General features: G+C 36.7%; 1 protein-coding gene across 1 annotated transcript in view; it reads left to right on the top strand.

Annotated features, from left to right (window-relative positions):
- Window positions 1–731: 731 nt before the first annotated feature.
- LOC128060038 (phospholipid-transporting ATPase ABCA3-like) overlaps window positions 732–23,347 on the top strand; it is a 212,443-nt gene continuing 189,827 nt past the window's right edge. Inside the window, exons 1-5 of the mRNA XM_052652249.1 lie at window positions 732–735; window positions 828–1,087; window positions 17,565–17,681; window positions 17,998–18,115; window positions 19,850–20,023. Coding sequence (XP_052508209.1) covers window positions 732–735; window positions 828–1,087; window positions 17,565–17,681; window positions 17,998–18,115; window positions 19,850–20,023 — 673 coding nt within the window. The remainder of the gene's footprint in view (window positions 736–827; window positions 1,088–17,564; window positions 17,682–17,997; window positions 18,116–19,849; window positions 20,024–23,347) is intronic.

Genomic DNA, 23,347 nt, shown 5'->3' with positions numbered 1-23,347 from the left:
TTTCCAATATTTTGGGAGGTGGGTCATAGAGGATCCTGCTGTGATTTATGTCAGAGAGTGTTTTGCCTATGTTCTCCTCTAGGAGTTTTATAGTTTTGGGTCTTACGTTTAGATCTTTAATCCATTTTGAGTTTATACAGTATACTAATGCATATATATGGAATTTAGAAAGATGATGACGATAACCCTGCATGCGAGACAGCAAAAGAGACACAGATGTATAGAACAGTCTTTTGGACTCTGTGGGAAAGGGAGAAGATGGGATGATTTTGGAGAATGGCATTGAAACATGTATAATATCATATAAGAAATGAATTGCCAGTCCAGGTTCAATGCAGGATACAGGATGCTTGGGGTTGGTGCAGTGGGATGACCCAGAGGGATGATATGGGGAAGGAGGTGGGAGGGGGATTCAGGATGGGGAATACATGTACACCCGTGGCAGATTCATATTGATGTATGGCAAAACCAATACAATATTGTAATTAGCCTGCTATTAAATAAGATTAAATTTAAAAAATAAAAATAGAATTAATTTTTAAAAAGAAGAAAAGTATATCTGATATTTCCTTGAATTCTCATTTTTTTTTTGACTGATAATACTGCATAAACCAACTGTAACATTTAGATGCAAGTATTTTAGTTTGGGGAAGGTGGTAATGCAATTCCATGCTATTTATTATCTCTTTATATTCAAACCTATTATAAGTTATGTGAATTTGCTTCGTTTTATGAGTTAAAGACTTAGAATTACCTGAATTGCCTTCTGTGCTTGCCTTGCTGTTTCCTAATATACTGAACTTGGCAATCTTTGTTTTTTCACTTAGAGTACTACAAAGACGGATTCCTGCTTGTGCAGCATGCCTTAGATAAGGCCATCATTGTGTACCATAATGGCAGAGCTGCGGAAATGTTATTTGAAAATGTCATCATTTTTGTTGGCAGATTTCCATACCCTGCTTATTATAAAGATCAATTTTTTTTAAGTTTTTTATCTCTCTTCCCTTTAGCAGTTTTACTTATATTTTCTCTAACTGAACTTACTCTTATCAGGACCATTGTTATGGAAAAGGAAACCAGATTAAAGGTAAATTCACTTTCTTTGTTTCATTTTGGGCCTGTGGAACAGATTTATGCATAGATTTGGACTATGCCTATACATTTGTTACTAATGAATGATTATAACACTATAGCAATATACAAATATAGATTGGGCATAGAATATATATACTATGTCATTTGTCATTTGCTGGTGTTTTTCTTTTATCTAAATTCTTGATCTGGCTTGAAATTTTATTGACTATTTGAATAGAATACTATGAAGAGAAATCATATATTAAATATCCTGAATCTTCTTTGGAATAAAATGAACAAAAAAGAAATAATCATACAAGCTTATAAATTATGACCCTAATATATACTTCAATTCCAAGATTTGAGGATCTTTTTAATATCAAGTCAAATCAAGATCATATTATAAAGAGCAGTGGCTCTAAAGTCAGAGAGAAAGCCATTAATTTATCCATCTATCCATTAATTTGCAACCCTGTACTGTAGCCCACCATGCTGCTCTGCCCATGGGATTCTCCAGGGAAGTATACTGGAGTGGGTTGCCATGTGCTGCTGCTAAGTCGCTTCAGTCGTGTCTGACTCTGTGCAGCCCCATAGACGGCAGCCCACCAGGCTCCCCCATCTCTGGGATTCTTCAGGCAAGAACACTGGAGTGGGTTGCCATTTCCTTCTCCAATGCATTAAAGTGAAAAGTGAAAGTGAAGTTGCTCAGTCATGTCCGACTCCTAGCGACCCCATGGACTGCAGCCTACCAGGCTCCTCCATCCATGGGATTTTCCAGGCAAGAGTACTGGAGTGGGGTGCCATTGCCTTCTCCAGGGTTGCCATGTATCACCCTCTAAATTACCCAGGTTAAAACCTAAGTCTTATCAGTGTAGTATAGTATATGTAGCACCTGAGTACTGCCGTTTCCTACCCCTATAACTTTTGGGCAACTTTCTTAACTTCTCTGGGCCTCATTTGTAAAATGGAAGTAAAAATACTCTTACCACATAGAGTTGTGTGATAATTAAAGAGATCTTAATTGTTAGCACATAGGAAATATTATGTAGCTATCAATGGTTAGTTACCTTTCCATTCCCTTCGTCCCCTGTGTGCAGCGTGTGTCAACCAGCATACATTCTGTTCCTTTCTCTCCATGTTTGGAAATGTCATTTTCTACTGCAAGCTCTTGTTAATTTTTCATCATCTAGCCATTTCCCTGACTACCACATATTTTTCTCTTTTTTCCTCCTTAGTGAATAATCTCCTTGAAATCTATTTTCAACTTTAAACTTCAGCTTGCTTATTTTCTTTCTGTGTCTCCAGGACCTGTTACACAAATGTTGATCATGTAGTTTAAATTATTTGTTATTTGATTTTTCATTTAAAAACTTGAATTAAAATAAATACATACCAATGTGTACAGATTTTTGAAACATGAACTCACAACTACTGTTCCAGCCAAGATATAGAATATTGCCTGTAATCTGGACACCCCTTTGCATCCCATCTAAATAACTACATCTTTCTTCTCTAAAAATAGTTACTATTTAAATTCTAAAATTGTATATTAGTGTTGCCTGGTTTAAAAACTTTATTTAAATAGAACCATATAATAGCCATTCTTTTGTTTCAGTGGGAGCTATTGACGTTTTCTGTATAGATGCAATGTGGCCATTTTCATTGTTGTGTGTTACACTTTATGACTATACCACAGTTTGTCACTATTGCTGATGAATATTTAGTTGTTCAAGTATTGGCCTATTAGAGTAAACCAATGTGAATATTTTTTTTTAATGAAGCTGTAGGTTTATTCAATAAGAGTTGAGAGGCCCCCAATATAATGTTAAATGAAAAAAAGCATATCCTGAAACAATGCAGATATCCCATTTTTGCAAAAAGCATGTGTATCAGAGAAAAAAACCAGATATATGCTAATATATTAGCAATAGTTTTTCTCTCAGTGAAATATTCCCTTTTATACTTTTTTATTTTAAATTTATTTATTTTTTATTGAAGGATATATTTTGGTGAAGATGTGCACATTTTTCTGTTGGATATATACCTAAGATTAAGATTGGTAGAGTATAAAATATACATATTTTCAACCTTGTTAAATAAAGTGAATTTTTTTTCTAAAAAATTCATTTGTGCCAATTCATTCTCTTATCAGTAATGTAAAAGAGTTTTACTCTTGTTCCATAAGTATGCCAACAATTGGTGGTATTAGCCTTTTAAACTTTCAACCATTCTGGAAAGGGTATAGTGGTAAACTCATTGTGGTTTTAATTTAATTTTCCTTGTCAACTAATGATGTTGAACACTTTTTCACATGCTTTTTGGCTACATGGATATTCTCTTTTGTGAACTGAATCCACTTTTCTGTTGGGTTGTGTCTTTTCTCATTGATTTTCATTGATTCTTTATATATTTTGGATACAAGCTCTTTATGTGATGTATGTATTGCAAGTATGTTCTCCCAATCTGTAACTTGCTTTAATGGTGTCTTTGACTTGTAAAAGTTCTGAAATTTAAAGTAATAAAGTATTTTCCTTTATGATTCCTGCTTTCTGTGGCCAGATTTTGCTGGCTGAGTTTCCCTACATTCTCTTCCTTGTTGTTCTTTAGACCTTCTTTTTTTCTAATCTTTGCACATAAGCCTCTAAATTTAAGTCAAATCAACTTTTGTTACAACCTATAAGCTGAAATACAATGTTTTCTTTATCATATATTTCATAATAGTTTCTAATTTCTTTGTTAATTTTTTCTTTGACCCATAGGACATTTATAAAATTTCAAGGACCATTATAAGTTTAAAATAGTGTTACAAGTTGCTTTTTAAGGATCAAAAGCTAGCAGTTTGTTAAGATCCTGGTGTATCTTCGTAATAGCAATGGAAGTCATCACTATTAGTTGATGTGGTTGAAATAAAGAAATCTTCACAGATATCAATGAAAGGTATAGGTAATCTTTCCCTAAAGAGGACATTCAATTAACATACATCCACATTTACTAAATCATTAATCTCTGGTTTGGAAGCCAAAGAAAATACAATTCTCAGACCATTCTATGAAAAGAATGAAAATGTTTCTTGAATGTTTGTAATCTGTATTTTGATCAAGGATCATTCAGCAGATTTTGAAGCTCACAATTGTGAACTTAATAGAACAGAATGGTTTTTAATGTGTTTAAAAAACACAATAACATACTAGGTGCCAGTCTTTTATTTCAGTTTTTTAAAATTTTATTGAAACATGCTTTATGGACTAGAATATAGCCAATTTTAACAAATGTTATGTTATCACATGTGCACTGAAAAACAATTTGTGCTGAGCATTAAAAGGGTGCAGTTTTCTGTACATATTACATCAATTTTGTTATTCACATTGCTCATGTTCATTTTATCTATTAGTTGTTATCAGTTATTGTGAGAAGTATAGTAAATATCTACCTTTATGTTTTTTATTATTATTATTATTTTACTTTACAATATTGTATTGGTTTTGCCATACATCAACATGAATCCACCATGGGTGTACATGTGTTCCCCATTATTTTTAAATATTTATTTATTTTTAATTGACTGATGATTGGTTTATAATATTGGTTCAATTTCTGTTTTACATCAACATAAATTAACCATAGGTGTACATATGTCCTCTCCCTCTTGAATCTCCCTCCAACCTCCCATCCATTCCCACCCCTCTAAGTTGAGTTGTCTAATTTTTCCTTTTAATTGTCAGTTTTAGCTTTATACATGTTGATGTTACATGTAGAGGACCCAGTACATGGGATTTGCTTATTTTCACCTGTTTTGCATGACTTGACTTATTTCTTCACAGAGAGCCTGTCCACCAATGTTATCACCTTGTCTTCTATTAATAACATTGCTGGTTGTTTTAAACTCCCTTCGAAGGAACAGGGCTTGGAATGGCAAATGTTATTCCTGCATTGGGAGCTAGTTCTATTCATTTCTGGGCTCAAAGAAAGAGCTTGTGTCATGGAGTGAGGGATCTTTCATCCACAGTGGCTTCATGGAATCTTCAGGTCACCCAACTCAGAAACTCAGGGAAGTTGTCAACCAGCCAGCTGAACTTTGACCATGGAGTGAAGAGATAATAAAGAGTTGGCATAAATAAATTTCGTTGCCTTTCTCCCTGCAGTGGACTATCTTAAGGCCTGATGCTTCCATTTGACTTAGTGGAATAATAGCATTTGAATACATTTCTTTTTATCAGCCTGTGGCCAGTATGCTAAACACATTACATTCAATTTTTTTTTCTCTCCTTCACATCTTAATTCTCTCATTCTTGCTATTCTATGAATGAACCTCCTGATAAAGTCTTAGCATGTAAGCTTTGCTTAGGCTGCATTTTTCAGTCCTTCCAGGCTGAAATACTGTTTTGTTAGGTGTGTGTGGATTTCTAATGGTTATCTCTTCCAACTTGTTTAAAGATTTTGTTGTTGTTGTTCAGTTGCTCAGTTGTGTCTGACTCTTTGTGACCTAAATAGACCGCAATATGTCAGGCTTCCCTGTCTTTCACCATCTCCCAGAGTTTACTCAAACACATAGCCACTGAGTCGGTGATGCTATCCAACCATCTCATCCTCTGTGGTCCACTTCTCTTCATGCCTTCAATTTTTCCCAGCATCAGGGTCTTTTCCAATGAGTCAGTTTTTCCCATCAGGTGACCAGAGCATTGGAGCTTCAGCTCCAGCATTAGTCCTTTCAGTGGATATTCACAGTTGATTTCGTTTAGGATTGACTAGTTCGATCTCCTTACTGTCCAAGGAACTCTCAAGTGTCTTTTCCAACACCACAGTTCAAAAGCATCAATTTTTTGGCCCTAAGCCTTTTTTATTGTCCAGCTCTCACATCTGTACATGACTACTGGAAAAACCATAGCTTTAACTATACGCAACTTTGTCAGCAGAGTAATGTCTCTGCTTTTTAATATGCTGTCCAGGTTTGTCATAGCTTTTTTTCCAAGGAGCAAGTGCCTTTTAATTTTATGTCTGCAGTCACTGTCCACAGTGATTTTGGAGCCCAAGAGAAAAAAGTCGGTCACTGTTCCATTGTTTCCCCATCTGTTTGCTATGAAGTGATGGGACAGGATGTCATGATCTTCATTTTGAATGTTGAGTTTTAAGCAAGCTCTTCCACTCTCTTCTTTCACTTTCATCATGAAGCTCTTTATTCCCTCTTTGCTTTCTGCCATAAGGGTGGTGTTATCTGCATATCTGAAGTTACTGATATTTCTCCCCACAATCTTGATTCCAGCTTGTGCTTTATCCAGCCTGGCTATTCTCATAATGTACTCTGCATATAAGTTAAATAAGCTGGGTGACAATACTTTCCCAATTTGGAACCAGTCCGTTGTTACTTGTCTGATTCCAATGGTTGTTTCTTGACCTGCATAGAGGTTTCTCAGGAAGCAGGTCAGGTGGTCTGGTAAAATTTAAGAATTTTCCACAGTTTGTTGTGATCGACACAGTCAAGGACTTTAGTGTAGTAGATGTTCTTCTGGAATTCTCTTCCTTTTCCTATGATCCAATGGATGTTTGCAGTTTGATCTCTGGTTCCTCTGCCTTTTTAAATCCAGCTTGTACATCTGGATGTTCTGGGCTCACATACTGTTGAAGTAACTGGAAGGATTTTGAACAATACTTTCCTACCATGTGAAATGAGTGCAGTTGTGCAGTAATTTGAACATTCTTTGACATTTCCCTTATTTGGTATTGAAATAAAAAATGACCTTTTCCAGTCCTGTGGGCACTGCTGAATTTTCCAAATTTGCTGGCATATTGAGCAGCACTTTAACAGCATCATCTTTTAGGATTTGAAATAGCTCAGGTGGAATTTCATCACCTCCACTAGCTTTGTTCATAGTGATGCTTCCTAAGGCCCACTTGACTTCACACTCCAGGATGTTTGGTTCTAGGTGAGTGATCACACCATCATTGTTATCTGGGTCATTAAGATCTCTCTTATATAGTTATTCTATATATTCTTACCACCTATTCTTATTATCTTCTGCTTCTCTTAGGCCCATACAGTTTCTGTCCTTTATAGTGCATCTCTTCTTGCCTGGAGAATCCAATGGACGGAGGAGCTTGGTGGGCTACAGTCCACGGGTAGCAAAGACCCTGATGCTGGGAAAAATTGAAGGCATGAAGAGAAGTGGACCACAGAGGATGAGATGGTTGGATAGCATCACCGACTCAGTGGCTATGTGTTTGAGTAAACTCTGGGAGATGGTGAAAGACAGGGAAGCCTGACATATTGCGGTCTATTTAGGTCACAAAGAGTCAGACACAACTGAGCAACTGAACAACAACAACAAAATCTTTAAACAAGTTGGAAGAGATAACCATTAGAAATCCACACACACCTAACAAAACAGTATTTCAGCCTGGAAGGACTGAAAAATGCAGCCTAAGCAAAGCTTACATGCTAAGACTTTATCAGGAGGTTCATTCATAGAATAGCAAGAATGAGAGAATTAAGATGTGAAGGAGAGAAAAAAAAATTGAATGTAATGTGTTTAGCATACTGGCCACAGGCTGATAAAAAGAAGTGTTCCCTTGGTGTCTCTAATTTTCTTTAAGAGCTCTCTAGTCTTTCCCATTCTATTGTTTTCCTCTATTTCTTTTAAACGTTCACTTAAAAAGGACTTCCCTGGTGGCTCAGACGGTAAAGCGTCTGTCTACCTGGGTTCAATCCTTGGGTTGGGAAGATTCCCTGGAGAAGGAAATGGCAACCTACTCCAGTACTCTTGCCTTGAAAATCCCATGGACGGAGGACCTTGGTGCAGGCTACTATCCATGGGGTCGCAAAGAGTCAAGCACGACTTAGCGACTTCACTTTCACTTTGGGGCTTCCCTGGTGGTGCAGAGGTTAAAGTGTCTGCCTACAATGTGGGAGACCTGGGTTCAATCCCTGGGTCAGGAAGATGCCCTGGAGAAGGAAATGGCAACCCACTCCAGTATTCTTGCCTGGAGAATCCAATGGACGGAGGAGCTTGGTGGGCTACAGTCCACGGGTCGCAAAGAGTAGGACACGACTGAGCAACTTCACTTTCACTTAAAAAGGCTTTCTTATCTCTCCTTGCTATTCTTTGGAACTCTTCATTCAGGTGGTTATATCTTTCTTTTTCTCCTTTGTCTTTCACTTCTTTTTTCAGCTCTTTGTAAGGCCTCCTTGGACAACCATTTTACCTTTTTACATTTGCTTTTCTTGGCGATGATTTTGATCACTGCATCTTGTACAATGTTATGAACCTCCATCCCTAGTTCTTCAGGCACTCTATCAGATCTAATCCCTTGAATCGATTTGTTACTTTCACTGTATAATCACAAGGAATTTGATTTAGGTCATACCTGAAAGGCCTGGTGGTTTTCTCTATGTTCTTCAATTTAAGTCTGCATTTTGCAATAAGGAGTTTATGATCTGACAAACAAGTCAGCTCTTGGTCTTGTTTTTGCTAACTGTAGAGATCTTCATCTTCAGCTACAAAAAATACAATCAATCTGATTTCAGTATTGACCATCTGGTGATGTCCATGTAGAGTCATCTCTTGTGTTGTTGGAAGAGAGTGTTTGCTATGACCAGTGCGTTCTCTTGGGAAATGTTAGCCTTTGCCTTGCTTCATTTTGTACTCTAAGGCCAAGCCTGCCTGTTACTCCAGGTATCTCTTGATGGCCTACTTTTGCATTCCAGTCCCCTATAATTAAAAGGACATCTTTTTCAGTGTTAGCTCTAGAAGTTCTTGTACATCTTCATAGAACCATTCAACTTCAACTTCTTCATCATTAGTGGTTGGGTCATAGACTTGGCTTATTGTGATACTGAGTGGTTTGCCTTGGAAATGAACAGAGATCATTCTGTTGTTTTTGAGATTGAACAAAAGTAATTTTGATTACTATTTATTCAATTTAACTTTGTTTTCTTATTAGTTGTAATTCTCTGGTAATAAGTTGTGTAATTTTCACAGTTGGTTTGGGTTTATATTATTCACATTTGCCATTTTGTCATATATTTTGCTTCCTCACAATATATTGCTATGATTTTTGGTTAAAAAAATTACATTTCTAAAGATATTTGAATAACAAGGTAGAAGATTTTAAGATTTAAAGAGTAAGGAAAAAGGTTTTATACTTTCTTCAAAATTGAGAAAGGAGTATGTCAAGGCTGTATGTTGTCATCCTGCTTATGTAACTTATATGCAGAGTACATCATGCGAAATACTGGGCTGGATGAATCACAAGCAGGAATCAAGATTGCCAGAAGAAATATCAACAACCTCAAATATGCAGGTGCATTGCTTAGTCACCTCAGTCATATCCAACTCTTTGCGACCCCATGGACCATGGCCTGCCAGGCTCCTCTGTCCATGGGATTCTCCAGGCAAGAATACTGGAGTGGGTTGCCATTTCCTTCTCCATTGATAAAGTATGAAGCAAGTGAAGTGAGTGAAGTGAAATTGCTCAGTCATGTGACTCTTTGTGACCCCATGGACTGCAGCCCACCAGGCTCCTCCATCCATAGAATTTTCCAGGCAAGAGTACTGGAGTGGATTGCCATTTCCTTCTCCAGACAAATATGCAGAGAATACCCCTCTAAAGGCAAAATGTGAAGAGGAACTAGAATCTCTTGTTGAGGATGATAGAGTAGAGTGAAGCAGCTGGCTTAAAACTCAACATTCACAAAACTAAGATCATGGCATCCAGTCCCATCACTCTATGGCAAATAGATGAGGAAAAAGTGGAAACCATGGCAGATTTTATTTCCTTTGACTCTAAAATCACTGCAGGTTTTTCCAGTAGTCATGTACAAATGTGAGAGTTGGACCATAAATAAGGCTGAGCACTGAAGAATTGATGCTTTTGAACTGTGATGTTGGAGAAGACTCTTGGACGATAAGGAGATCAAACCAGTCTTTCCTAAAGGAAATCAACCCTGAATATTCATTGGAAGGATTGATGCTGAAGCTGAAGCTCCAATAGTTTGGCCTCCTGATGCAAAGAGACAACTCATTTGAAAATACCCTGATACTGGGAAAGATTGAGGGCAGGAGGAGTCAGGAACAACAGAGGATGAGATGGTTGGTTGGCATCACTGACTCAATGGACATGAGTTTGAACAAACTCCAGGAAACAGTGAAGGAGAGGGAAACCTGTTGTGCTGCAGTCCATGGGGTCACAAAGAGTTGTACACAACTTAGCTACTGAACAACAAATGTCACTCTCATTTCTTGTCTTGTTTTTCCCTTGAGCAAGTCCGGATTCATCTTTATATCTTCTTATATATTCCTTCTGCCTGATGGATTTCCTTTTTTATTTTTGGTAATGCTATTCCTCTGTTGATTTATTATTTCAGTTTTTGCATGTTTGGCAAGGTCTTTATTTTGCTATCATTTTTGAAAGATACTTAAATTGTGTTAAGAATTCTAAGGCAATGATTTTGCTTGAGTACTTTAATATCTGACCTATTGTCTTGTTGCTTCAAATAAGATGGGTATTTCTGCCCATCTGTACATAATATATCCTTTTTTAATCTCCTTTTTAAGATTTCTTCTTCTTCTTTTTTCCCCTAGTTTTCAGGAATTTGACTATGGTATGCTTTGGTCTGTTTTTTTTCAAGTTTCCTGTGCTTAGATTTCCTGGAGCTTTTTGTATCTGTAGATTAGATTTTAAACTTTTTAGTGTAGATTTATAGATTTTAATATTTTTATTGCTGTTTAATAGTATTACCTGAGTTAATAGTTTCTAACAGCACACATTTTTTATTTCACACTTTTTGTGTGTTGAAGTCAAGGAAGGCTTAGCTGGGTTTTCTGCAAGATTGCAATCAAGGTATTACCCAAGGATATAGACTCACTGGGGCACAGTTGTAAGGAATATGCCTGCCAATGCAGAAGATGCAAGAGATGTGCATTCAATCCATGGGTTGGGAAAATTCCCTGGAGAAGAAAATGGCAACCCACTCCAGTATTCTTGTCTGGAAAATTCCATGGACAGAGGAGCCTGGTAGATTATATAGTCCACAGGATTACAAAGAGTTGGGCACAACTGAGCACACACACATGTAAACTCACTGAACCTCAACTAGGAGAAGAATCACTTTTAAGCTTATGTAGTTGTTGGTAGAATTCAGTTCCTTATGGTTGTAGTACTGAATATTTTAGTTTCTTTTTGGCTGTGGGCCAGATACTACCCTCAATAATTTGCCTCAATAACATTAGGTCCTTCTAAAATGGCCAACAGTATCATCAAATTTAGCAAGGGAGAGAGTCTCAGAGTGGGACAAGTGCTATAATCCTTGTAACATAATCACAGAAGTGACATTTAATCACTCTTGCCACATTCTGTTGGTTAAAACAACTTGCATGACCCATTCATACAAGGGGAGTTCACAAAGAATTGTGAACACTAAAGGGTAGAGACATTAGGCCCAACTCTGAAACTGCATGTCATACCTGGTAAGTTTTTAATTGGAGGTCAGACATTGTAAATATTATTTTGTTGAGACTTGGATTTTTCTGTATTCTATATTCCTCAGTTTTATTTTGAGACTGAGTTAAGTAATCTGGAAACAATATTGTTCTTTGGAGTCTTGCTTTTAAATTTCTAATATGTAGAACAAGACAGGCATTTATTCCAGGACAGCAGGCAACTCATCTGGGGGCAAGTTTGCTCCCAGAGGACATTTGGTAATGTCTAAAGATTTAATTTTCCACAGTTTATTGTGATTCACACAGTCAAAGGCTTTGGCATAGTCAATAAAGCAGAAATAGATGTTTTTCTGGAACACTCTTGCTTTTTCGATGATCCAGTGGATGTTGGCAATTTGATTTCTGGTTCCTCTGCCTTTTCTAAAACCAGCTTGAACATCTGGAAGTTCATGGTTCACATATTGCTGAAGCCTGGCTTGGAGAATTTTGAGCATTACTTTTCTAGCGTGTGAGATGAGTGTAATTGTGTAGTAGTTTGAGCATTCTTTGGCATTGCCTTTCTTTGGAATTGGAATGAAAACTGACCTTTTCCAGTCCTGTGGCCACTGTTGCGTTTTCCAAATTTGCTGGCATATTGAGTACGGCACTTTCACAGCATCATCTTTCAGGATTTGAAATAGCTCCACTGGAATTCCATCACCTCCACCAGCTTTGTTTGTAGTGATGCTTTCTAAGGCCCACTTGACTTCACATTCCAGGATGTCTGGCTCTAGATTAGTGGTCACACCATCATGATTATCTGGGTCGTGAAGATCTTTTTTGTACAGTTCTTCTGTGTATTCTTGCCACCTCCTCTTAATATCTTCTGCTTCTGTTAGGTCCACACCATTTCTGTCCTTTATTGAGCCCATCTTTGCATGAAATGTTCCCTTGGTATCTCTAATTTTCTTGAAGAGATCTCTAGTCTTCCTCATTCTGTTGTTTTCCTCTATTACTTTGCATTGATCACTGAGGAAGGCTTTCTTATCTCTTCCTGCTATTCTTTGGAATTCTGCATTCAGATGCTTATATCTTCCCTTTTCTCCTTTGCTTTTCACTTCTCTTCTTTTCACAGCTATTTGTAAGGCCTTCCCAGACAGCCATTTTGCTTTTTTGCATTTCTTTTCCATGGGGATGGTTTTGATCCCTGTCTCCTGTACAATGTCATGAACCTCCGTTCATACTTCATCAGGCACTCTATCTATCAGATCTAGTCCCTTAAATCTGTTTCTCACTTCCACTGTATAATCATAAGGGATTTGATTTAGGTCATTCCTGAATGGTCTAGTGGTTTTCCCTACTTTCTTCAATTTAAGTCTGAATTTGGCAATAATGAGCTCATGATCTGAGCCACAGTCAGCTCCCAGTCTTGTTTTTGCTGACTGTATAGTGCTTCTCCATCTTTGGCTGCAAAGAATATAATCAATCTGATTTTGGTGTTGACCATCTGGTGATGGGAATCTGAAAGAGATGGGAATACCAAACCACCTGACCTGCCTCATGAGAAACCTATATGCAGGTCAGGAAGCAACAGTTAGAACTGGACATGGAACAACAAACTGCTTCCAAATAGGAAAAGGAATACATCAAGGCTGTATATAGTCACCCTGCTTATTTAACTTATATGCAGAGTACATCATGAGAAATGCTGGCCTGGAGGAAGCACAAGCTGGAATCAAGATTGTCGGGAGAAATATCAAAAACCTCAGATATGTGGATGACACCACCCTTATGGAAGTAAGTGAAGAGGAACTAAAATGCCTCTTGATGAAAGTGAAAGAGGAGAGTGAAAAAGTTGGCTTAAAGCTCAACATTCAAAAAATGAAGATCATGGCATCTGGTCCCATCACTTCATGGGAAATAGATTGGGAAACAGTGGAAACAGTGTCAGACTTTAGTTTTTGGGGCTCCAAAATCACTTCAGATGGTGATTGCAGCCATGAAATTAAAAGATGCTCACTCCTTGGAAGAAAAATTATGACCCACCTAGATAGCATATTGAAAAGCAGAGACATTACTTTGTCAACAAAGGTCTGTCTAGTCAAGGCTATCGTTTTTCCTGTGGTCATGTATGGATGCGAGAGTTGGACTGTGAAGAAAGCTGAGCACCGAAGAATTGATGCTTTTGAACTGTGGTGTTAGACTAAACTGAGAGTCCCTTGGACTGCAAGGAGATCCAACCAGTCCATTCTAAAGAAGATTAGCCCTGGGATTTCTTTGGAAGGAATGATGCTAAAGCTGAAACTCCAGTACTTTGGCCACCTCATGCGAAGAGTTGACTCATTGGAAAAGACTCTGATGCTGGGAGGGATTTGGGGCAGGAGGAGAAGGGGACAACAGAGGATGAGATGGCTGGATGGCATCATGGACTCGATGGACGTGAGTTTGAGTGAACTCCAGGAGTTGGTGATGGACAGGGAGGCCTGGCGTGCTGTGATGCATGAAGTTGCAAAGAGTCGGACATGATTGAGTGACTGAACTGAACTAAAAGACATTAATACAGTGAGAACTATTGCTACTGGCACCTAGTAAGCTGAGGCCAAGGATGCTGTTAAACATTCTATAATGTACAATGAGGAATTACTCCAAAATAGAAATACCACTAAGTGAGAAGTCCCAGTGTATATGAGGCACTTAGGACAATATTTTGCACTGAATATGTTTCCAGTAGTACTGAGGTTAAGAAATGCAGGTCTACAGCTAAATCTATATTAACACAAAATCCTTATAGATAGCCTACCTATGCAGAGAAGGCAATGGCACCCCACTCCAGTACTCTTGCCTGGAAAATCCCATGGACGGAGGAGCCTGGTAGGCTGCAGTCCATGGGGTCGCTAAGAGTCAGACATGACTGAGCGACTTTACTTTCACTTTTCACTTTCATGCATTGGAGAAGGAAATTGCAACCCACTCCAGTATTCTTGCCTGGAGAATCCCAGGGATGGGGGAGCCTGGTGGGCTGCCGTCTGTGGGGTCACACGGAGTTGGACACAACTGAAGTGACTTAGCAGCACCAGCAGCCTACCTATGACCTATAAATACTGTATTAATACAGTATTAACACAAAATCCTTATAGTCTACCTATGACCTATAAATTACATGGTTTTACTCTTTGGGGAAAACAAGAAATATTTCTAGGCAAATGTGAGCTCTAGATATTTTTACCTCTAATCCTTAAAATGGTTCTTTTCACTACCCTGGGACATTTCTCACACATATATGCTGGTGAATACTAAGAAGTCTATAAGAGCGCCTTCCAAAGATCTCTGGAAATCTGTCTCTGATTAACCCTGTTATTTGGCTGTGAAAACTTCAGCCACTTTGTCCTCCCTGGATTCCCAGCCCTGTCTTCTCCTGTCAGGGACATTGCTGGTTCTCACTCCAGTTAGCCGGGCAACTAGTTAGCAACTAGCTGGGTGAGCATAGGGCTTATCTCAATGTTTCTCTCCTCTAAAGGATTACTGTCCTTTATCACCAGGTCATGGAAATTAAGATGTCTTAAAAATTAACTGTCACTTTACATCAATCATTTTTATTTTTAATTGAAATATAATTGATGTATAACATTTGCATTTGTTTTAGGTATACAACATAATGATTTAATATATGCATGCCTTGTGAAATGATTACCACAATAAATTTAGGTAATATCCATCACCATATATTAATACATTTTGTGTGTGTGTGGTGAGAACTTTTTGAGATTGCTTCCTTAGCAACTTTCAATATACAATACTGTATAGTTAACTGTTATCATTGTGCTATGCATTAATTCCCAGGACATATTTATCTTGTAACTGGAAATTTGTAACTATTAACCACCTTCACCCATCCCCCACCACAAACCTCTGGCAAACACCAATCTGTTCTTGATATTTCATATAAGATTTTTCTTAGATTTCATATGCAAGTAATATCATATAGTGCTTAACTTTCTCCATCTGACTCATTTCCCTAGGCATAACACCCTCAAAGTCCATTCATGTTGTTGTGAATGCAAGAGTTCCTTATTTTCTATGGCTGTATTATTCCATTCTCTCTCTCTCTTTCTCTCTCTCTCTCTCTCTCTTGTTGTTTCTAGCTGGAGGGTAAATCTGGTCCCATTTGCCCCATCTAGCTCAGAAGGGGAAGCATTCTCTGAATGTTTTGTTTTCTATTAGATATCTTGTATGAGGGAACAGTAGAGACAGTGTCCTCCTATCTAAGGGTCTTGGCTAGTTGTTGCCTTAGCTGCTACTTTGTTGTTTAGTCACTAAGTTGTGTTTGACTCTTTTGCGACCCCATAGACTGTGGCCCACCAGGCTCCTCTGTCCATGAGATTTTCCAGGCAAGAATACTGGATTGGATTGCCATTTCCTTCTCCAGGGGATCTTCCCAACCCAGGGATGGAACCCACATCTCCTGCATTGGCAGGCAGATTCTTTACCACTGAGTCACCAGGGAAGCCCGGCTGCTTTATTTTAGTCAGTTTCAATTCCTTAGTGGTTGAAAATACAGGCACTGAATTCCAAATTATTTTTCTTTTAAAATATCATGGCTATTACAGTGCATGTTTAATAAAAAACAAAATAGACATGGAAAACAAGACTATCTGTCATAAATCCCTGGGTTACTCACCCAGATGCAAAATCTTTTAAGATTTAGTGTATTTTTCTCTGTTTTCTTTCTCTCAGTGTGTGCATGTGGACATTACACATCTCCACATTAAAGTTTGGCTACCTGTGAGGTTTTGGTGTCATGTAAATTACTTCACTGTCAACTTTCTCGTTTTGATTTTTTTGTTGAAACTGGCTTCAAAGGACTATTTTGTCACCAATTCTTAGTAAATCTGTTATTTTAAAGTTTTCCAATCTCTTAATTAATACTTTATTTCCTTATATGGTTCCTTTGCATAATAAAATGTACCTTAATTCATTGCAAGGACATTGGAAAGCAATCAAATATAGTAGGAAACATCTATTTTTAATCACCCCTGGAAACTACTACCACTAATTTTGCTTTGTTAAATAGCTGTTTAAATTAAAATGATCATCTTGTAACTAAATTTTGATCTGCCTTTGTTAAAACTTGAAATATCAATTGTCTGTATCCATTGACTTCTGATGAATTATAGTTTATGAAACTCATGGCTAAAACTGTGAACTCTTTCTTGCTCATAGTTTTATTCAAATTTTAGTATTCATAAATGAGGCCACTGAGACAGAGAGAGGTAAAGGAGCTGGCTTAAGGTCTTTTTATTGCCAAGGGGCAAGTCAGGATTCAAACACAGGGAGTCTGTCTCCAGTCTGTGCTTGTCCAGGGAAAAGTAGCCTCTGAAATAAGGAGAAGCAGCATGATAGAACAGGAGGAGCACAGAGCAGGGAATTTGCTGCTGTATAAATTTGTAAAAGCAACTTATCCTCTCTGGGTCTGGTTTTCTGATCTGTAAAATTGGAGGGGTTTGGTTTAAATTAGAGATTTGCAAACTTTTCCTGTATAAGACAGTATAATATTTTAGGTTCTACAGACCATTTCACAACTATCAACTCTACTGTTGTAGGATGAAAGCAGCCACAGACAATACAGAAGTGAATGAGCATGGCTATGTGTCAACAAAACTTTATTTACAAAAAATATGAGGCAGACTGGATTTGGCCCATGGGCTGTAGATTTCCCTGCCTTCATCTATAATAATATTAAAAGTTATTTACTTTCTTCCAATACGTCCTGAGACATCATAATGGGAAAAGTGATCCTAGATTTTATGTTTTAAATTTCTAATTAACGTTCCTTAGATTAGAACCATAACTGGTAAGTTACTCAAAATTCCGGTTTGGAAATCACAGCATTGTCATTCACTAGGTTAAATGATTCCGATCAGGTCATTTGACTATTCTGAGACTTGGTTTCTTTGCAGAATGACAATGATGATATTTAACCTACATAAGTTTTTATGGGGATTAAGTCAGATAATATTTGTGATTGTGTTTTGAAAATATCACTTTCACAGTATTTGTTCTGTGTTGACTCTCCCACAGGAGTACCAGTTCATGATAGGGCTCAGTAATGGTATGCTCTGGGCATCTTATTTTGTCACGTTCCTTCTGATGTTTTTAATTATCGTCTGTATACTGTGCGTGATTTTATGTGTCAAGGCAAGTATCTGTTTGAATGCATCATGCTGCAGCTACACTTTGAGAGGGATAAAATAATTGTGGGTGGGAGCTGCGTGGTTTGGGTTGCAAAAGAATAGATGTGTTTATCATTGACCCTCTGGGGAATTCAGAAGCTGCTCAGTCTATCAGCAGACACAAACCATTGATCCCTTCTGTGGGAAATGAGTTATTTAGTTAGATTTTGCCATTTCACTTGGGGGTACGGAAATGTTTTAAGGCTGTTTTATTTCACCTCCTTGTTTTCCTGTGACACCACTTCCAGTGTGACTAAACTGGTTTCACAATTGTGTTGTAGATTGTACCTATAGTTATCCTCAGAAACAGTGACCCGTCCCTCATCTTTGTCTTTTTCCTGTGTTTTGTCATGGCCACCATAACCTTCGGCTTTCTGATTACCACATTCTTCAGTAAAAGTGAGTATAAGACTCCCTCTGTGAAACATTTTAACTGTTTCAATTGACTAAAAAAGGATTTTATATGGTAGTTTCTTCTAAGTTTTAGTTGCCACGTCATATAGAGCTTCTGCTTGCATTCTAAATTTGTCTAAAAATATACATGTCATATAAATGTGAAGTGATTTGAGAGGAAGGGCAAAAATTAGTGAAAATTACTATATTAATAGCATAGGATGCATAGGAAACGAGAATAAAAATCAACATAAGATCACATGTGACAAGAGGATATAAACTAAAATATGGTCATGTGAAAGCATTTATTTATTCATTCACTCACTCAATGAAGTCTTTGGATCACTTATCACATACCTGGAACATTATCAAATATACCAAAAAAAAAAAAAAAAAAAGAATTTTCTGCCCTGTTCTCACTTACAAGAGGGATGTGTGACTGAATAAATTCAAACTGGCCTAGTTAGGGAATTTGTAGAATTACTTCTCCTGTGGTCATTTTCTATTATTTATTTTAAAAATAAGTAAAATATGTTTTTCAGAAAACAAACCTTCACCGTTTTTTGGCTTTTATATCTGTCTTATATGCTAAACAATTAAAATATTGCCTTCTTTCAATCATGTAGGGCACAAGTAACATGAAGCAAATGTTTTATGGTAAAGAAATTTGTATTTTTATTATTTTCAGCAACAACACTGCTGTTGGCTTGTTCTTACAAAATAGAGCAAACTAACTACACTCTACCACAGAGCATAGGAAAGCTATGGGTGGAAAGAATTATGTCAAAGTAAGCCTGAAGATAGTGGCAGTGGTTTAGTCACTAAGCTGTGTCTGACTCTTGCCACTGCACGCTCGGTAGCCTGCCAGGAGTCTCTGTCCATGGGAATTCCCAGGCAGGAATACTGGTGTGTGTTGCTTGAAGGTGACATGCCAAAGAGTAACATAAAGTAGGCAAATATCAATGAATGACTTACTTGCCTAAAACAAGTATATTCCTGGGTCAGAATGATCCCCTGGAGAAGGAAATGGTGAGCCATTCCAATACTCTTGCCTGGGGAATTCCATGGACAGAGGAGCCGGGCAGACTAGAGTCCATGGGATTGCAAAGAGTCAGACACGACTGAGCAACTAACTTTCACTTTTCATGATACAAATCACTCTAACCCAGATGACTCTCTTTGATGATTTTGTTGTCAGTCTTTTTAGTGTATTTTTATAAAATATAATAAATAAAAAATTGAAATATAAGACTGAGAGTATTGAGAAAGTGACTAAAACTTTTTAATTTCAAAAATTCCAAAATAAATGGTAATTAGGTAGGTATATTCTTATGATGTGATGAGGGATGTTGTACTTCTAGAGGTTATTAAGCTAAGTGGTCATAAATAAAAAATAAAAAGGCAAGGTTTTATAAATGTAAGGATCAATTCTTCTTTAAATAAGTAAACATTCACATCATTGTATAAGAAAGAGCAAATTCCAGAAAAGTTCCTTCCTCATGCTACTCATCCATTCTTTCAAGCAAGCAAGCAAAATATTTATTAAACAACTACTCTCTGTTAAGCACTGCTTAAATGCTGATGATACAGTAATGAACAACACTGGTAACACAGTGGTGAACAAGGCAATTTCTCTTCTAGAGTTTACATTTTAGAGCTCTTTTATAGTAAAATAGGGGTATTTCTACTTCAAGATTTTGTATGTTATGTACTGACTATGTTTTCCATCTTACATTTCAGCTACATTGGCTGTTTCTGTTGGAGGTTTCCTCTTTTTCCTTTCCTTCTTTCCATTTGTAGTAGTCATCACCATGTATGGAATGTTGAGCCACACAGGGAAGCTGGCTTCCTGTCTCCTTTCAAATGTTGCAGTAGCTTTGGGGATTAATTCTATAAGCAATTTGGAAATGAAGGGTGGGTTTTTTCTTTATAAAAAATGTACTTTGATGATTTGATTCCTAGGAAGAAAATGTAGGTGATCTGGGATTGGCAGTATAGTAAGTGGAAAGTGGGTAAAAGGAAACTTTAGTGTCTCTTAAATATTTTTCCTGGTTTGTACTATTTTTATCATAAAAATGATATTTATATACTATATATGTATACAGTATATATAAATTTATACATGAAATATGTACATGTAAATGTATATGCAAATGTTTATTTGTTTAGTGTGGTTATGTTATTCTTTTGAAATATGGATATGTACATCTGTTTCTGCCATATTTCTAATCTCACCATCATTGCTTATTTAATATGAATTTCTATATATGTAGATATTAACACAGATTTTAAAAAGTAAAATCCTAGAAAATAAAGTATACTCAGATAAAAATCATTCCCTTCACATACCAGTACTTTGTTCCCTTCTAGGTAAGTCTTATTTATTTCTGTTTTATCTTCTCTGTGATTTATATTCTAAGAAGATTAACAATACTGTATATTTTCATATTTATCTCACTTTTAAATAAAATGATTGGTGTAATGTATACACATTTACAATGTGCTTTTTTTCAGCCAACAATATATTCTAGAAATCTTTCCCTATGAATACAGATATATTTATTATTTTTTACAGATACATTGTGTGGATGTGGCATAGTTCATTCAAATAATCAACTATGCATGAACATTTAGGAGATTTACAATATTTTTTAAAATTAATTTATTTTAATTGGAGGAAAGTTACAATATTGTGATGATTTTTACCATACATCAACATGAGTCAGCCATGGGTATATGTGTGTCTCCCCATTCTGAACCCCTCTCCTAATTCCCTCCCCAACCTATCCATCTGAGTAGTTGCAGAGCTCTGGCTTTGGGTACCCTGCCTCATGCATTGAATGTCTTTGGTCATCTATATGGTAAAATACATGTTTCAAAGCCATTCTCTCAAATTATCCCACCCTCACCTTCTCCCACTGAGATCAAGAGTCTGTTCTTTGTATTTGTATCTGCTTTGCTGCTCTGCACATTGGGTCATTGGTACCATCTTTATAAATTCCATATATATGCATTAATATACAGTATTTGTATTTCTCTTTCTGACTTGCTGCACTCTGTATAACAGGCTACAGTTTCATCAACCTCATTAGAACTGACTCAAATGTGTTCTTTTTTATAGCTGAGTAATATTTCACTGTGTATATGTACCACAACTTCCTTATCCATTCATCTGCCAATGGACATCTAGGTTGCTTCCATGTCCTAGTTATTGTAAATAGTGCTGCAATAAACATTGGGGTACATGTGTTTCTTTCACTTCTGGTTTCTTCAAGGTGTCTGCCCAACAATGAGATTGCTAGGTCATATTACAGTTCTAGTCCCAGTTTTTAAAGGAATCTCCACACTTTTCTCCATAGTGGCTGTACTAGTTTGCATTCCCACCAACAGTGCAAGAGGGTTCCCTTTTCTCAACACCCTCTCCAGCATTTATGGTTTATAGACTCTTTGATGATGGCCATTCTGACCAGCATAAGATGATACCTCTTTGTGGTTATGATTTGAATTTCTCTAAAAATGAGTGAAATTGAGCATCTTTTCATGTGTTTATTAGCCATCTGTGTGTCTTCTTTGGAGAAATGTCTGTTTAGTTCTTCTGCTAATTTTTGATTGGGTGGTTCATTTTTCTAATATTCTTTGTTTCATTTGCTATTATTTTCTCCCAATCTGAACTCATTCTATGAGGCCACCATCACACTGATACCAAAACCAAAGATGCCACGAAAAAAAACAAAAAACAAAAAAAACTGCACAGCAATATCACTGATGAACATAGATGCAAAAACCCTCAACAAAATTGTAGCAAACAGAATCCAACAACATATTAAAAAGATTATACATCATGATCAAGTGTGCTTTATTCCAGGGATGAAAGGATTCTTCAATATTCATAAATCAATCAACATGATACACCATATTAACAAATTGAAAGATAAAAGCCATATGATTATCTCAATTGATGCAGATAAAGCCTTTGACAAAATTCAACACCCATTTATGATATACCAGAAAGCAGGCAGAGAAGGGACATACCTCAACATAATAAAAGCCACATACAACAGATCCACAGCAAACATCTTCAATGGCAAAAAACTGAAAGCATTTCCTCTACAATCAGGAACAAGACAAGGGTATCCACTTTAACCACTACTATTCAACATTGTTCTGGAAGCCTTAGCCACAGAAATTGGAGGAAAAAAGGAAATAAAAGGAATCCAGATTGGAAAAGAAGAATCTCTTATTGTTTGCAGATGACATGATCCTCTACCTAGAAAACCCTAAAGATGCCACCAGAAAATTACTAGATCTAAACAATGAATATAGTAAAGTTGCAGGATATAAAACTAATACACAGAAATCCCTTGCATTCCTATACACTAACAATGAAAAATAAAAAGAAAAACTAAGGAATGAATCCCATTCAACATTGCAATGAAAAGAATAAAATATTTAGGAATAAATTTACCTAAGGGAACAAAAGACCAGAAAACTATATAACACTGATTATATTATATGAAAAAATCGAAGATGACACAAATAGATGGAAAAATACACCACGTTCATGGATTGGAATAATCAATGTAGTGAAAATGAGTATAATACCTAAAGCAATCATAGATTCAATGCAAAATCTATCAAACTAACAATGGTATTTTGCACAGAACTCAAACAAATAATTTTACAATTTATAGAAAAGCACAAAAGACCCTGAATAGTCAAAGCAATCTTGAGAAATAAGAATGGAACTAGAGGAATCAACCTTCCTGACTTCAGACTATACTACAAAGCTACAGTCACCAAGACAGTATGTTACTGGCAGAAAGACAGAAATATAGATCAGTGGAACAAAATCAAAAACCCAGAGATAAATCCGTGCACCTATGGACACCTTATATTTGAAAGGCAAAAATATATAATGGAGAAAAGATAGTCTCTACAACAAGTGGGGCTGGGAAAACTGGTCAACTACATGTGAAAGAATGAAACTAGAACACTTTCTAATACCATACACAAAAATAAACTCAAAGTGGATTAAAGACCTAAATGTAAGACCAGAAAATATAAAACTCTCAGAAGAAAACATAGGCAGACCACTCTCTGACATAAATCACAGCAAGATCCTCTATGACCACCTCCCAGAGTAATGGAAACAAAAACAAAAACAAATAGGACTTAATTAAATTAAAATATTTTGTACAATGAAGAAACTTTAAGCCAGGTGAAAAGACAACCCTCAGA

This window comes from Budorcas taxicolor, chromosome 2 (genome assembly GCF_023091745.1).
Source record: "Budorcas taxicolor isolate Tak-1 chromosome 2, Takin1.1, whole genome shotgun sequence".
NCBI classification, from domain to species: domain Eukaryota; kingdom Metazoa; phylum Chordata; class Mammalia; order Artiodactyla; family Bovidae; genus Budorcas; species Budorcas taxicolor.
Note: the sequence above shows the minus strand (reverse complement) of the source record. Positions and strands in the feature narration are given on the sequence as shown.